We start from the raw sequence: 15,667 nt of genomic DNA, 5'->3' as shown, positions 1-15,667 counted from the left end.
CCCCCCCCCCCCCCCCCCCGCCAAACCTTCTCTGTGAACTAAATACCTTTGTTTCTCGGTTCCAATGGAGGAATTGCTCTCGAAGGGTTTTGGAAATGCCACGTACTCGGCTTTTCCTGGAATATTCTGAGCTGCTGGTCGTGGCTGCTGCTCGCCAGGCGGAGGGATGTTTTGCGCAAAATCTCCAAAGTTAGATGGAAATAAAGGACTGAAATTCATACCTGTCAGAGCAAAGTCACAGATGTGACAAGGCACTGGGAAGTTGTGACCCCGCATACTAACGAATGCAATTTCTAGAATCGGGTCATTCTAAGCCTGTAACAATGAAACCTTCTACATACCTCATCTCATTCGAAAGCTGAGTGGCTTTTTACATGCAGGGCCGCTCCCTTCATGAACTGCTCCGCAGCCCAGGACCTCACCTGGCATCATGTGCTGGGATCGTCCACACCCACGCGGCCCTGGGAAGGGCGGAGGCCCTCCCTTACCACCCCTTCTCCCCATCTGCACTGGCTGACCTTCTGTGGCTACCCCAGGACTCACGGCCACCTGCCTCTGCCACCAGTGGCACACGATCGAGCGGCTGCAGGAGAGGGACTCTTTGTCCGTTTGGTTTGGGGCAAGGCTGCTGTCTTCTCAGGGAACGCAGACCTCATGGAGGAGGTCTGCAGCCTCCAGAGGGACCTCGCGAACGATAGGGAATCTGCCCAGGGCAGACACGTGAGACACGATGGGATCGCGGAACGAACGCAGAGCTCAAATCCAGCCTGGTGACTGATCTGCCTGGGCAAGGGTGAGGCTGCACAGAACTGAGAAAACAGGCCCAGGGCTGGGTAGTTCCCACTGTCTGCTGCACCGCCTGCCACCACCGCCGTGTCATTTTTTCCACTCTCAAACGTACTGAAAACCAACGCTTTGATGCTGGCACCAGTGGAGGTATGTCTTCCACGGGGCTGGGCATTCCAGCTCCATAGCCTTAAAAGTCATTTCTAATTCTCTTAGCAAATGCGGTTCTGCGCCCTAAAACTGCCATGGATGATGAGAGAGCCCTCTACAAATGCTGGCAGAGAGTCGATGTTTCTCCCATCTGTCGCTCCTCATGGCTTCTTCAAGGCTAGCTCATTCAGGACACGGGACCCCAGATTCAGAGCCAGAAATGACCCTCATTTTACAGGTAGGCCACCGAGACCCAGAGAAGGCCAGATACCTGGTAACTCTAGTGCCAGGATGTGAAGCACGCAGTCCATGCTTGTCAATGCCCGAATGACTGTGGCCCCCAATAAAGCTCTTTTCCCACGGGTACCGCCTCCCTGCTTCTTCCAAGGTGCGTCCATCCGAGGACCTGCCGAGCTACGGAGAAGACTGCCCAGTGACCAGGAGGCGGTGGTAACCCATGAGACCAACCCCTACTCTGGCCATCAGAACGGAAGCTCTCTGACAGAGAAAGACGATGCACCCCCAGCACCTGCTACACGCCAGGCACGTGATAAGTGGCTGGTGCCCAGGGGCTTCTAAGCTGGCTACTTGGGCTAGGGGACCTCACGGGCCATGGGCCTAGTCAACAAAAACACACAATGCTCCCAACCCCTCCCTGGCTCCCTTCTGATTGTGCAAGGATGGGGCAGACTGGCAGAAAGGGTGAGCAGAGGGCTCTGATTCAGTCGATAGAGGTTAATTTTGTAGCTGGTAACCCAAGTGTGGGCTCAAGGCCCACAGTGGCTGACAAGTGGACATGGGCCAGGAGGTCCTGACAGCTATCGATCTTGGAGCCATTCTTGCTATGAAAGAAGCCAGAAGGTAAGAGCGGGTTGTAGCAAAACAGAAGAAAGGATCAAAGATTCTCTTTGGGAAAATGCTTAAAGGAATTGGAGGAGCCGGTCTCATTTTACACCCCAAGGCAAGAGGACATCCCTGGGACACAGGCCACTTAGCCAGCTTGTGTAAGAAGGATCGTCATGAGTTATCCGCACAAAATAGCACCGCACACAACTGCAGCTTCAGCTCCAACATCTGCTGCGGAGAATAGAGTGGTCTTCTACAGAGAACCTGCCGAGACCCTCCAAAGGAAACCCACATGTATCGTGATCCCTGAGGTCTTCCATACAAAGCCGCGGAGAGGCAGAAACTGGATCCAGAACAATGAATGACACTGGTAGAGTGAACACCCACAGATCAGAAATCATTTCTTTAAGAAAAGAACTGGAAGGCATCAAACATGTCAAGCCCCAAACAAGACCACAAAAGCGGAAAGCGATCACGCTGGAAACAGACAGGAACTTATGTGTGATGCACAAGTCCTTCCCGAATCAAGCTGTCTGCATGCACTGGAGATCCCGGCTCGTCAGGGCACAGATCAAAACCTGCACAAAGTTAGAATAAGACACACCAAGAATTCAGCACCAGCTCCCTCCTGAGCTACTGCACCAGCTCCTGCGGATGAACAGAAGCGCACAAATACAGATCATGACCGTCTTTATACAGCAGTTCAGCAGAAGCTGACCCGTGGCCATGAGATTAAAAAGCCTGGTCGGCAAACCCCAAACCTATTTGCCAAAGAGAGAGAGGAGGTCCCCAAAGGAAACCCTGAGCTAGAATATCAACAGGCTTGTACAACCTTATGGAGAATGAGGAAGCGAGACCTTGAGCCACCCGACTCATAAAACAAAGAGGAGGAAGGAAGGAAAACACAGGTTAACGGGAGGCTTGAGAAGAGGTCTAAGCAACCACGTCATCCCGAGGCATCTGATGATGAAACAGAAGGTGGAAAACAACAATGACCAGACTAGGAAGAGATCTGCAAGGACTCTTGCTATCAATGGCAGCAGGGCCCCTGTCCTTGGCTCCGGACACTCCAGCCCCTCATGGAAGAGGCGTTACCAGATGTGGTACAGGAGACTCTGGTACGGACAGGTGACTCCACGGGTGTCCACAGAGATGACCTGTGCTAGAGGCAATGCCGTCCCTCACAAGGGCAGCGAGGGAACAATTCGCCAAATATTCCAAAAGCGTGAGGAGCTTCTTGGCACGGGGCCGAGAGCACATCAACAGCAACTCTACTTCGCTATCCTTGGAGCGGTGGAATGGGTGGAGCTGGTCTTACTTTACATCCCAACGCAACAGGAAATAGATGGGACCTCGGCGACCGGCCCCCCTTTTCTCAGCAGCATTAAAAACAGTCAGTCGGCTCTGATGGCGTCTGCCTCATCAGAGGAAACATCTTAGACCCAGGGAAGCACGGGGAGCAGGGGCTCTACCTGCAGTCGCCTCTACAAACTCCCTTGGAACACATGTGGTTATTTGGGTCTCACCCTCTGCTACTCTGTGCAGGTCTGTCAGGGGAAAGAACTCAGAATCTTCCACCACCCCACTCTGTGGCACTTCTCACAGTGAACGAAGACTGCCCTCTTCCTCGGCCTGGCAAGGACGTCGAGCGCTGGCCAGCGGGAGAGGCGGTTCCCAGGCTCTGCCGGCGCCCTCCTCCTAGCGGTGCTTTATGTCCATTAAGTTGGCATGGGAAACAGTGGTGATCGCGACTGATGAATGCTCCTTGATGGCCTCTCCACGTCACCCTCGCTGTTATTTTAACATCTGAGCTCTGCGCCAAGGAGTCCGCAGTCTCTCCATACCGGTCCCTAGACAAGGCTCTCGTGGGAGTGTTTCAGAGAGTCTACCAACAGCGCGTGTGGACATCCTCCACCCCCAGGCCCTGCAGAAGTTGAAGGCGGCCATCTCTGGCGTCATTAAACACGTGCTACTGCCAGGACTGGACTCCTGCTGCCGGCCAATCAGTCAGCCAGCACGGAGGAAGCAGCCCCTATGTGTAGGCACCATGCTAAGGACTGTGGGTACAAAGAAAGACCAAAGGCAGAGTGGTGGGGCAACACAATGGAGGGAGCGAGTGACCTCCTCGAGCCACAGCTCGGCTCTTCCCTACTCGGCGGCCTGGGGGGCGGGCGGCGCTCCTCCTGCCCAGAAGGAGGCCCCATGGCCTCTCTCGAGGAGCGAGAAGGGCGTGGCTGGGGAAGAGAACTGGTCAAGGCTTGTGCTCCATCTGAGCCTACGGCTGTTGCAGAGCCGCCGTCAAAGACAGGCTGGCTTCGTGGCTGCGCTGCCTCCAGACAGAAGAGGCCGCAGAGACCCGGGAGGCCTTGGCAAGGGATGCTCCCCCCAGTCCCGAGCGGGCCCCTGCTCCTGGGTAAAGAGTATAGCAGTCAGAGGTTCCATCGTGGGAGAGCAAACACTCCAGGGCCCCTCAAAGGAGCAAAAGAAGTCCCTACAAGACGCACTCCCCAACTAGATTGAGCTCTCCAATAAGCCTCGGAAACAGTAGAACAACTGGAGTCCTTGCTCTGGAGAGCGTGAAAACATTACCAGCAGTCTTTGAAAACATACAATCCCATTTAACGATGGCCTTTAAAAAAATTCACCGGTTGGTAAAGACATAATTCTCAACAGCGTGCCATTTATTTGTGCTCCCTTTATGGTCTCCAAATATACCTGGTGCAGGGGGCAGCAAAGAGACGCAGTGGATAGAGCACCAGCCCTGGAGTCAGAAGGACCTGAGTTCAAACCTGGTCTCAGACACGTAACACTTACTAGCTGTGTGACCCTGGGCAAGTCACTTAACCCCAACTGCCTTAAAAAGAAAAAAAAGAAAAGGAAAGAAGAACAAACATACCTGGTGCAAATGAAGAGAAATGGGAAAATCCTGGGAGGTTAAAGAGACTCATGGGCTGGGCAGGGAAACTGAAGGGACAGAACAAAGCTGGCGAGGGGGGCGGCGGCGCACTGCTGCCTCGCTCCTTCCTGCCCGCCTTCTCGGGCTGGTGCTCACGCTGGCGCATCAGTTCACTCAGCATCTGTCTCAGCCTACAAAGAAAACGATGAGTCTGTTTCTGTGACTGCCCCAGAAAGAGAGACACTAAGAAATGACAGGAAGCCCAACTGGGATGCGGGGGCGTGTGCATCCGGGGCTCTACTGGAAAGGCAGGCCTGGACACACCACTGCCCCCAGGCCTCGCTCGCCCCTGGCTTCTCTGGGGCGGGGGGAAGCACTGCCCACCGATGCCACCGGCCATTTGGTGCAACGCCTGGCATCCCTCACCTTCCTCATGATATCTCTGCCACACGGGTCAGTAACAGAGTATGAGCCCAGAGTCCCACCTCTCTGGGTTAAAACGCTCACGAGCACTGCAGAGAGCCCTAAGCAAGCAGCCTCCCCCCTCCTGCCCTTCCCACGGACAGGGAGGAAAGACCCACAAGCAGCAGAGGGGAGCGCTACAAGGGCCTGGTAGAGCCGGGGGCAGGAGAGCCCAGTCCCCATCGTCCTGGCAACTCGAGCTGGTTCCTACCTCTGAACGTTATTCTGCTGCCATGTTAACTGAGTATAGCACTGGTTTAACTGGTGCATGATCAGATGGACCTGGGGGGATGCCACATTACTGGGCATGACGCTGTACGGTCCCGTGAGCAGAGTTTGCAGCAAACAGGAGAGGGTCTGGAACAGAAAAGGCCCCGTCAGGGGTGTGCCGGCGCCACCCCGCCCCCACCCCGCCCCCACCCCGCTCCCAGCCCGCCAGCCCACCTGCTGGTCCTGCATCAGCGTCTGGCAGATGCTGACGCTGAAGTCCAGCTGCTTCTTGAGCTGGTCTATCTGCTCCTGCCACTGCTCTTTCTCCTCGACGTACGAGAGCTCCGACACCCAGCGAAGGTTCTCCTGCCGCCGCATGCTGATATTCTGCTGCCTCGTCTTGGCCAGGGGACGGTAATTTCCATCCGCAGAAAGAGGCCGGCTGGCCTTCCACCTGCGGGGTAATTGATAACATGGGGTACTAAGCGCCACCTCACCAGGTGGGGCCTGGGGAGGCCGGGAGGCCAGGGGCATCCACTCTGCCACAGTATCTCCACTGGGTGCAGACTGAACAAAGCACGTCCTGGAGGGGAGGCTAAGACTGAGCGAGAGCTCAGGGGCTAGACCCGTCCTAGCCCCAGAGGGCTCTGAGAACCCACGTAGGGTCAGTCAACATGGCAGCTCGTTCTTTCTGACTTGTGGGCTCCTGCCCACCTGCTCTTTGGGTACTGAAGGGAAAGCGAACCCTGACCAAGCAGAACACAAAGGAGGCCGTGGTGCTTCTGAGATCCTTCACGGAGACGTAGCCAAAAGCCAGCTAGCCAGGATTTTTACGTGAATGAGACGCTGCAGAATCCTTGCGCAACGTCTCCTTGGACTGTGAGGGCCGACAAAGAGCAAAGGGATCTCAGTGGAGGGAAAAGCCTCACTGATTTCTCCAGACAGAGCCAAGGGGAGCCCTGGGCAGCCCTGGGCCAGGTGCGTCCGTCTTCCTTCCTCCCCACTGACCTCGCTCTTTCACCTGTGCACCAGAATGCTAAAAACCCAACTCCAAACTGCAGAGAGGAAAGGTTCCCTGAGGTGCTCCATTCCTTTTTTAACTAGCTGCCGTGGCTGGGGGATGGTTTTCCCTGGGAACCAGGGCAGAAAAGTATTATGAAAAGCAAGCTGGGTGGAAAAACCCACTGATATCATTCTTTCTCTGAGAGAGGAAGGATGGATAGAAAGCAAGACCCGAAGCCAAGAAGAAGACCTGGCTCTAAACACTCACCGCTCTGGGCCCTGGGGGTCAATGACGGTGGGCCAACATGTCCCAACCGTGTGGACGCGTAATTAGGACAAGTGTCATGGAACAAAATATACATCATAAAATAAACAGCATCACAGATCACACCAATCGGTGGCGTCCTCTCTCAGGCCAGGCCACACCCTGCGTCTCTCTCTAGGCAATGCTCAGGGAAGGGGCTGAGCTCTGCTGGGACGGAGGGAGTTTTCTCACTGAGATTCTGTGGTGCCACTGAAATCACAGTCCAGTTTCCCCTCCTATTCTACGGGAACACACATTCAGCATTTTATGCAGCTGATTCAGGGAAGGGCATTTGGGGAACACAAGCGTGGAACTGGGGCCTCTGGAATCCCCAGTTAATTTTGATAATCGTTTCAGCTACGAGTGAGAAGCTTTTCCAGAAGAGGGGTGGAAGAAGCCACTGATGCCTCCCAAACCAGACCCGCGATCAATGACGGGCCGGATGGAGATGCATCCCACCATTGGGGGGGGGCCCCCAAGAGAGCAGCAAGAAATGACCATGAACCCCCCGGTCCATCCGGAAGGACAGTCATCTGTCTGAGTCAGTCAGACCCTTTGGTTCTGACAAGGATCTCGACACGACGATGCTGCCTACGGCTCCTCCGCTGCTGTGAATGCCTGACAAAGCACTGTAAAAGTGCTTCAGCAAAAGTAAGAAACGGAGTCACTGACTGAAAGTGGAAAAAATGTCAGGAAGGCAAGATTTCTTGTTTTCAAATACATGACTGGGAACCACACTTTCCCTCTTCTAGAGAAGAAACCCTGACAACACTGCTAAATGTCACAGCTTCATGATACCCTATTTAAATCCCGGCACGTGCCAATGCAGGGGGGCTGTACGGAAGACCTTGGGGAAGACCCAGAGCCAGGTACTAATCCTCAAATCAAAGATCACACAGAAAAACCAAAACCAAAACCAACCACTCATCAGCACTGCCCCATTCAGCTCACACCAAGATGGCAGAGTGCGGGATGCCGACGAGCTCAGGGGGCTGGCCTCCCCACAAGCATTGCCACCCCAGGGCACCGCTAAGGCCCAAAGGGCACCCGGCCCTCCTGACTCCCCGTTCTTTCCTCTGCCCTGCCCCTCCAGAGAAAAGGCCCCACACTAACCTAGCCTTGTTCTCCTTGACCCCATAGGGATTGCGAGTCACGCCGTTAGGAGGATACATGGCAAAGCCATCACTGGAGCTGGCATCCTGTTCCTCCTCCTCCTCCTCTTCTGCTCGAGCGACTCCATCAGAAAGGTACCCATCTTCCTCGCCGTCTTCTTCATCCAGGGCACACTGGGTAGAACTTCCCCAAGTTGCCATTGTTCTAACGATTATGACATAAAATACAGTCAATTGTGCACACATGCCAAACATCTTCAGTAATAATTCCTGTCACAGACATGCGATGGCTAACACTGTCACTGCTGGAGGGGGGCTGCCCCCAGCCTCCTCCGACTGGCTCTGGCAGCTCCGGTCCTAGCTCCCTGCAGCTAGCTCTCCATCCCCTTCTGCTGCCACCACGGGCAGCCACGCCCAGAACGGCGCCCCGGCTGCCACCCGGACTCCCAGTCTCTGGCTCTAGGAGAGCTATTCTCCTCACTGGTCCTGGGCTGTCTGGCGCCTCATGGGAATGAAGCTGAAGGCCGCAGGAGCTCAGGGGGTGCTGTCACCACTGGCAAGCACATCAGGAGAGGAAGGTGCATCTGGGGAGCGAACAGGCTGTCAAGGCGGGCTCGCGGCCAGGGAAGGAACGCCTCTACAAAAGGCTGGTGAAAAGGAATCTGCCCAGAGTCTAAGAGCTCTATCAAAGGGCTTTAAACTGAGAAGGAGGTGGATCCACCAAGACAGACCACCACGGAGAACATCCCAAATGAGCAAAAGAATGATGGTGGAGGAGAGAGCTCCACAGTGCGCAGAGCGCTAGTCCTGGAGCGGGCAACAGCTGGCACTCATGAGCTGCGCGCCACTCTGGGCCAGTCACATCACCCATACAGTGAGGGTCACAGCAGCACCTGCTCTCAGGGCTGACGTGAGGAACCGTGGAGACCAAGATTCTAAAGTGCTTAGCACTAGTAAGTGCTCTAGAAACACCTGCTACCAGCCTCAGGCACTGGACCAGTCCCTTCAGCACTGCTTGCCTCAGTTTCCTCAACTGTAAACTGGAGATAAAAGCACTTACACCTCCCTAGGTTAGGAAGGGAGGGGTACGAGCATTTATTAAGTTCCTACTGTGTGCCAGACATTGTGCGAAGCACTTTACGGATATCTCACAACAACCCAGAGGCAGGCCCGGCGCTCTCTGCACTACGTGTTGCAAACCTTATGCTAACAAAGACAAAAAAGTCACAAAGATGTAACCTATCATGTCTCCACCAAATGCCCAGTACCAACGGCTAAGGTGCAGGGGGCAGCCCCCAGACATGACGTCCTCGGAGTGTGCCCCTCCCCCACTGTCCCGTGAGGTTTCACACATTGGGGAGAGGCCTTTGTGGGGGGGGAGGGGGGAGTTCTGGCGGCAGCCACAAGTGGGATCTGAGGTAGGCTCAAGTCTGAAGCCGTGCAAGATGGCCCACAGGGCCTCAGTGGGCTGAGCTCCAGGACAAGGGGAGGCCAGGAGGGGCATCACTGGAGCAGAGCACAGGGCACGTGGATGAAAGGAGGAAGGTGACGGTGAGCCCACCAGAGCACCACAGGAACCGTCAGCGATGACGCTGGCGGGAGGCAGCTCGGTCCGGGCCTGCTGCCATCGATCACCGCCCTCCTGGCCCAACGGGAGAATGTTCCTTTAGTAGCCTCTGACAGGGCAGAAGTTAAAAGCCTGTCTTCCCCAGGCCCAGCAGAGCTGAACCAGGGAGAGCCCCTGCCCAGCAGCAAAGGCAAGCTCTTGTGAGCACAGAAAGGAGAAGGAGAAGGGGAGGGGTCCAAAGAGTCAGATGTGGATGTGGACACAGAGCCAGGGAAGGATAACAGTAACAACTAATGTTTGTGCAGAACACTACCACTACTATTACCATGACGAGCTTACATTTATATGGCAGCTACTCTGTGTCAGCCACTGTGCTAAACACTTTACCATGACTATCTTACTGTATCCTCACAACCACCCTAGGGGCAAGGTGCTTTTCTTATCCCTCTTTTCCATCTGAGGACACTGAGGCAAACAGAGGTGAAGTGACTTCCCCAGGGTCACACAGCTAGTAAGTGTCTGAGGCTGGATTTGAAGTTGGGCCTTCCTGACTCCAGGCCGGGTGTTTTGTGCGCTGCAGCCCCCCTAGCCTGACAGAAAGCGAGGCCCGGCCTTGAAAGAACGGCACCAGGAGCCCGTAGCACTGGGCAGACACAGCGTCTGGGGTCAAGGAGAACGCACAGAAGAATGAGCTTCCCCAGACTGGGACGCAGCAGCAAGGACGTAAGCACTGAGCATGAGCTTACGGGACCAACATGAGAAGGGTGCCCAGCAGAGAATGAGACAGTGGCACCCAAGAGGGGCTGGCCTCTGCACTTCAGCAGTGAAGGAAACCGAGGTGCAAACACCCCGGCCAGGGTCACCAAGCTACCCAGGGAAGCACTCAGGCTGGCATATTCTGAACCCAAGACCAGGGCTGCTCCCTTCACTTTACCAGACCAAGGTCAGACCAGGTGGAGCCCAAGAAGTGGGGCTCTGGGAGCTGGGTTACAGAGACCCAGCAGGCCTCAGCGGAAGATGACGAGAGAGACAGAGACAGAGAGGGATAGAGAGAGAGACAGAAAATAGGGAGAGAGAGGGAAAGAGAGAGACACAGAGAGAGAGAATAGGGAGAGAGAGGCTGGGAAGGGGGGAGAGAAAGACAGAGAGACAGAGACAGAGAGTAGGAAGAGAGATGGGGAAAGAGACAAGAGAGAAAGAGAGTGGGGGGGGAGAGAAAGAGAGAGAGAGAGAGAGATGAGAAACAGAGAGAGAGAGGAGAGAAAGGAGAGGGGGAGACAGAGCGCCTGAGTGTTCCAGAGCCGGCCCCATGGCCAGGAAGGGCAGGGAGCTGGGGTGCCAGGGAGAGCGCGATGAGACAGGCTGGCTGTCCAGAGAGGAGCCGGGTTCAGAACAAGCGGCACAGGCGGGGTTCTTACTTCTCTGTTCTGCTCTGCCGCGGGGTGCACGGATTCTCAGAACCATCGCTCCTGACTGACACGGCAGCCATGGACGCCGTCTCCGTTAAATCACGCCTCCGCTGGTGCTCGGCCATGAGGGCTTCCAGCTGCTTTCTTCTTTGCCTTAATTCTTCCCTTAAAATCTCGTGTCTTCGCATTTCTGACCACAGCTGTTTAAAAAAAAAAAAAGGAAAGCACAGTGAGTCCCAACTCAACACTGGGGCACACGCCTGCTGTCACAACTACTTCTTGATTTGCCCTTTCAGGGGCCGCCAGCTTCCAATAAAAACCTTCGTTTTGTCAGCTGACTTGGCAGCTTTGCGGACAGTGCTCAGCGAGCACACAGCAGACACTTCATAAATGCCACGGACACGGAAACAAAAGGCCTACAACGAAGGTCAAGAGGACGCCTCAACAAGAGAAATACTTCAGACATTCACTCAGGCTGATGAAAATGGACGCCAGCCAAGTATTTCCCACACATTTTTCTAAAAGACTACATTCAGACAAAAATTCAGACAACAAAGTCAAATCCAGGACGATCCTGCCCTCAGAAAATTTCCCTACTTGATATGTACGATCTGATGACAGAAACCCAAAACACCTTGAAATCGCTGTGAAATGGCGCCAACAGCGTCTCAGAGACTCTGATTGAGCCTGAAAGATTGAGACCTCGGACATTTCCAAGAGTCCTCTCTCTTTTAAAATCTAAATCCACGTCCTGCTTCGGGAGGGCGAGAGCACCAGCCGCGTGGCCGCTCGAGCAGACGTGAAGCCTCGACTCCTCAGAGACATTCCAAAGCAGACCTGAAGGGAGCCGAGTGGCAGCGGTGCCACGCGCACCCCTCTGCCCCTGCCTACCTCGTTATCCGCCCCTGCTGCCCCCGCGGGTTCGTCCGGCGCAAACCCCGCTTTGTTGGCGGGGCTGTTCTCGTGCTCATTCACAGCCGGCGTCGAGGTCAGCGCCTGCACATACTTCTTAGAGGAGCAGTTACCCACATTGGCAGGAGAAAGCTGCAAAGGGAGTCAGACGGGTTTGCCTCCCATCAGCGAACATCTGAGAGTCACGGTTTTGCCCCACCCCCGATGGGAGCCGAGGAACCAGGACTCACGGGGGTCCTCAGCATCGAGATCACGAGTGATCTCAGAGGCCTTTCAGTTCGACCCTTTTCATGGGACAGATGGGGACACTGAGGCCAAGTCTCTCTGAGACACCACCCCCCAGCAGCCCGAGAGAACCTGGTGCGGGACACCTGCCCGAGGCTGGCCGAGGCAGCCCCGGGGCCAGAGCTACCTGGAGGTCAGGACACGCCTTCTGCAGGGCCTGGATTTTCTCCTGAATCTCAATCAGCATCTTTCTTTCCTCCTGCAGCTGTCTGAGCTCTTTCTGCTGCTGCTGCAATTTCGCTTCGTAGAATTTCTCTCTGCAACAAGAGGGAGGTGATGCATGTGCCCCTGACCAGCGGCAGAGACGGCCACGGCCAAAGCCGCAGGCCCCAGGGCTGAGGGAGCGTACCTCGCCTTGTCGTGGAGCCCGGCCTCCTGCACCTTACTGCTGCTGGCTCTCGTGTTGTTGGAGCGCTGATTGGTCTCCGCCTCCTCCACTGGGAAGAAGTCCCCCAGGTGAGATGTGCTGGCTGAGACGGCACCGGGCTCACCGTCCTCCTGTGAAAGAAGTGACCTCAGACCACCGGCTCCACCAATGGGATCCTGCCACCCACAGACGCCAACCATCCCAGCCCTCAACGGCCTTCTGGTATCACTCTTTTAGCCCCCACAGAGCTAAGTCAGCAAACAAAGACCAGGACTCTGACCACAACATGAAGGTGAAAGTGATTTAGGACCAGACACCGAACCACCCAAGACCCCAGTGAAGGGAGAAGTCCCGCCGGCACCCTCCAACTGCGGGGCGTCCAGGCTGCCCGAGCCCCCAAGCTGAGAACAGGCCGCACATTGCAGGATAAAGTTTGGTCACAAAGCAGATACAGAAAGCTCAAGGGCCGACCGCTTCCTCGCCGACATCAGGAAGAGCAGAAGAGCAGGTCTAGACTGCGCGGGACACAGACGAGCACCGGGGCCCGAAGGCTCAGCCCCTGGTCATCTGCCACATCCACTCGAATGGGTCTCACCCTTCATGTGAGGGTCAGCTCGTCCCCCCCCGCCTCACCTGCACCATAGTGACCAGATCCTGTAACTGTCTCAGCTTCTGCTTGGCAGCCATCAGCCTGCTGACCTTTTGTTCAAAGTCGGGGTCCTCAGGGGCATCATCCCCCAAGCTGCTTCTGTGAGTGGATAACGACGCTTCGCTGCCTCCATCCTCTTCAGCCTCTTCCTCCTCCTCCTCATCTTCCCCCTGTCCTCCATCAAGATCTTGTCCTCCCTCCCTGTTATACCGGCACTCTACATGGAAAATCAATTCGTCAGCGCAGAAACATTTATTAAGCGCCTACTGTACTTCAGGCACAGGGGACACAAACAATCTAGTGGAGAGGAGAACAAGCAACGAACCTGAGATAATACTAATACAATAAATATGAGATAAACAGGAAACAATGATGAGGAAGAAAGCACTGGAAGGAAGAGGGGTGGGGGAAGGCTCCCTGCAGAAAGTAAGAGTTTAGGTGGGACTTCCAGGAGGTCTCTGAATGCCAAACACAGCATTCTGCCTGGGATCCTAGACGGGTGCTCTTACAGATAAGGGGTGTAAGGGGCAGCTAGGTGGCACAGTGGACAGAGCACCGGCCCTGAAGTCAGGAGGAACCTGAGTTCAAATCTGGCCTCAGACCACACACTTGACATTTACTAGCTGTGTGACCCTAGGCAAGTCACTTAACCCCAATTGCCTAAAAAAACCCCCCCAAAAAAACCAAACAAACAAAACAAAAAAAAAACCAAAAACCAGATAAGGGGTGCGCATGCATGCGAGCCTGAGATGCAGGACCGGGTCGGCCCCTGGGGAAGGCTTACCAAGAGAGGAGGACACGTTCAGGGGGCGTAAGTTTGCGGCAGATCTGTTGTTGATCTCACAGTTCGCGTTCAGGCTTCTCCCGTCCCTGTTGTTGACGACGCACTGTGCGTTCACCTTACTGTTCACTTCGGGCCAACCTGCAGCACCCTGGGGGTTCCTAAAGGGAGCCAGAGTTGCTCCTTCTCACCAGAGTCCAAGCCTCCTGTCTCTGGATGAAGGCCCTGACCCACTGCGCCTTTGCCCCCCATCCCCCCACCCTCACTCCGCCTCATCTGGGAGGGCCGCAGTGTCTGTGAGGAAGGGGAAAGCCAAGCCGCACGCCCGGGCTCCACCGGCACACGCCGGGACCACCCTGCCCGCTCCGGGTGCTCTCTCCTGATGAAGCCCAAGCGCACGGAGGGCAGAGCCCAGGGCCTGGCGCCCAGGGAGCATGTTAGTGCCTTGACTCACTGACTGCCAGGTGCTCAGACTCCCTGACGCCCAGGAGGGGCTGGAGCTCCACAGAGCCCCAGCCTCATCACCCCTGAAGCCCGACTTACAGAGACCCCAGCCCACGAGAAACGAAGGGGTTGGGGGAGAGAGGATGCGGAGACCTGCTTCTCACCGAACGTTGGTGACGGGCCCCGGGTTCTCGTGGTCCGAGCCGTATTCAGACTCCTCTGTCTCTTCTCCGTCTCGGGTGTTCTCATTCACGGCGTCAGTCATCATGTCCGACGTCTGCTCGTAATAATGGACCAACTCCCTCAGCTCATTTAGTCTCTTCCGAACTTCATTCAGCTTCCTGCAGGACAGAGATCACCAGGCTCCATAAAACCAACTGAGTGAAAGCTTAAAGATTCACCGAGTGATTTAAACGTGTCACCTCATCTGAACAATCTCACTGTAATCACAGATGAGGAAACTCAGGCAGACGGAGGTTAAGTGGCTTGCTCAGGGCCACACGGCTATAGAGTGTGCGAGGCTGGATCTGATCTCAGGTCCTTGCTCCACTGCTCCGCCTAGCTGCCTCTTGTCTCACCATTTTATTTCAGAAAAAGCCCCACAGACGAACCCATGCTGCTCCTTCCAACGTCCTGAACTGGGCACATGCCCCGCAAAGCAGCCCCGAGGTCAAAGCTGTATTTCAATTAAGGGGGGAGAGCTGGAACTAGACAGTGATTAAACTCGTGTCCCCATGTGGCACTGGGAGTCTCCTTCTCGGACAGACACAGGAAGGTTTAGGTGATGATGGCAATACACAGAACTGAGGCTTTGCTTGGCCTTCATTTGCAGGAGCAGCTCATTTGGCCTACGATCTCCAGAAATCCTCCCGCTCTGAGCCAGCACCACCAGAAACAGTTACTCGTAAAGTACCCCCTCCAAGGGACCGACAACGGGGCCCTGATCCCTGAATGCAAGATGAGGCTATTCTGAGCAGCAAGCCTACTGGTGCCCACGTTGCCTTCTGTACCACGGCCTGCACTTCTCTGGAAGGACTCAGAGCATCAACAGCTTTCCCCCTCGATAACGACGACATGTGGAACCTTTAACCGTTGCACAACCTGGTTCCCAAACGTCTTTCCTACAACCCTCCCAGTGCCCCCCACCCTGACCCCGCGGCGCAGGGTCCCCACAGGGTGTCACGCCCTTACTGGAGCTTCTCCGTCGGGTTCAGGTGCTCCTCAGTCTCACTCTCATTCTGAGAAGCCAGCACGTCAGGTGGATAAGCTGCTGAGGGGGCATGACTGGAGAGCTCTCCGTTGGCCGCTGGGACCAGGCCCACTGGGGCAGAGGCTGCTGAACCAGTGCTCCTCTGAGGGGAAGGCGAGGGCAAAACTAGGAATAGAAAAAACAGCATCTGTTGGAAGCCAAAGTATGACCATGTTCAGTGATGCCAAGCCATCCACCCATCCATCTACCCACTGACCTATCCATCCATCCATCCA

At 55.5% G+C, this 15,667-nt stretch overlaps 1 protein-coding gene across 17 annotated transcripts in view; it reads right to left on the bottom strand.

The window, feature by feature from the left end:
- PCM1 (pericentriolar material 1) overlaps positions 1-15,667 on the bottom strand; it is an 80,464-nt gene that overhangs the window by 35,276 nt on the left and 29,521 nt on the right. For all 17 annotated transcript variants that reach the window (XM_027853608.1, XM_027853612.1, XM_027853610.1 and 14 more), the window contains 13 exons: positions 15,374-15,557; positions 14,347-14,523; positions 13,742-13,899; positions 12,942-13,174; positions 12,291-12,439; positions 12,069-12,198; positions 11,636-11,788; positions 10,754-10,944; positions 7,770-7,973; positions 5,585-5,804; positions 5,352-5,497; positions 4,679-4,869; positions 47-221 (listed from right to left, as the gene is read on the bottom strand). In XM_027853608.1, the coding sequence (XP_027709409.1) occupies positions 47-221; positions 4,679-4,869; positions 5,352-5,497; positions 5,585-5,804; positions 7,770-7,973; positions 10,754-10,944; positions 11,636-11,788; positions 12,069-12,198; positions 12,291-12,439; positions 12,942-13,174; positions 13,742-13,899; positions 14,347-14,523; positions 15,374-15,557 (2,311 nt within the window). The remainder of the gene's footprint in view (positions 1-46; positions 222-4,678; positions 4,870-5,351; positions 5,498-5,584; positions 5,805-7,769; positions 7,974-10,753; positions 10,945-11,635; positions 11,789-12,068; positions 12,199-12,290; positions 12,440-12,941; positions 13,175-13,741; positions 13,900-14,346; positions 14,524-15,373; positions 15,558-15,667) is intronic.

The sequence above is a fragment of the Vombatus ursinus genome, unplaced genomic scaffold, assembly GCF_900497805.2.
Source record: "Vombatus ursinus unplaced genomic scaffold, bare-nosed wombat genome assembly UNPS02010193.1, whole genome shotgun sequence".
Lineage (NCBI taxonomy): Eukaryota > Metazoa > Chordata > Mammalia > Diprotodontia > Vombatidae > Vombatus > Vombatus ursinus.
This window is presented reverse-complemented; position numbering and strand designations above follow the sequence as displayed.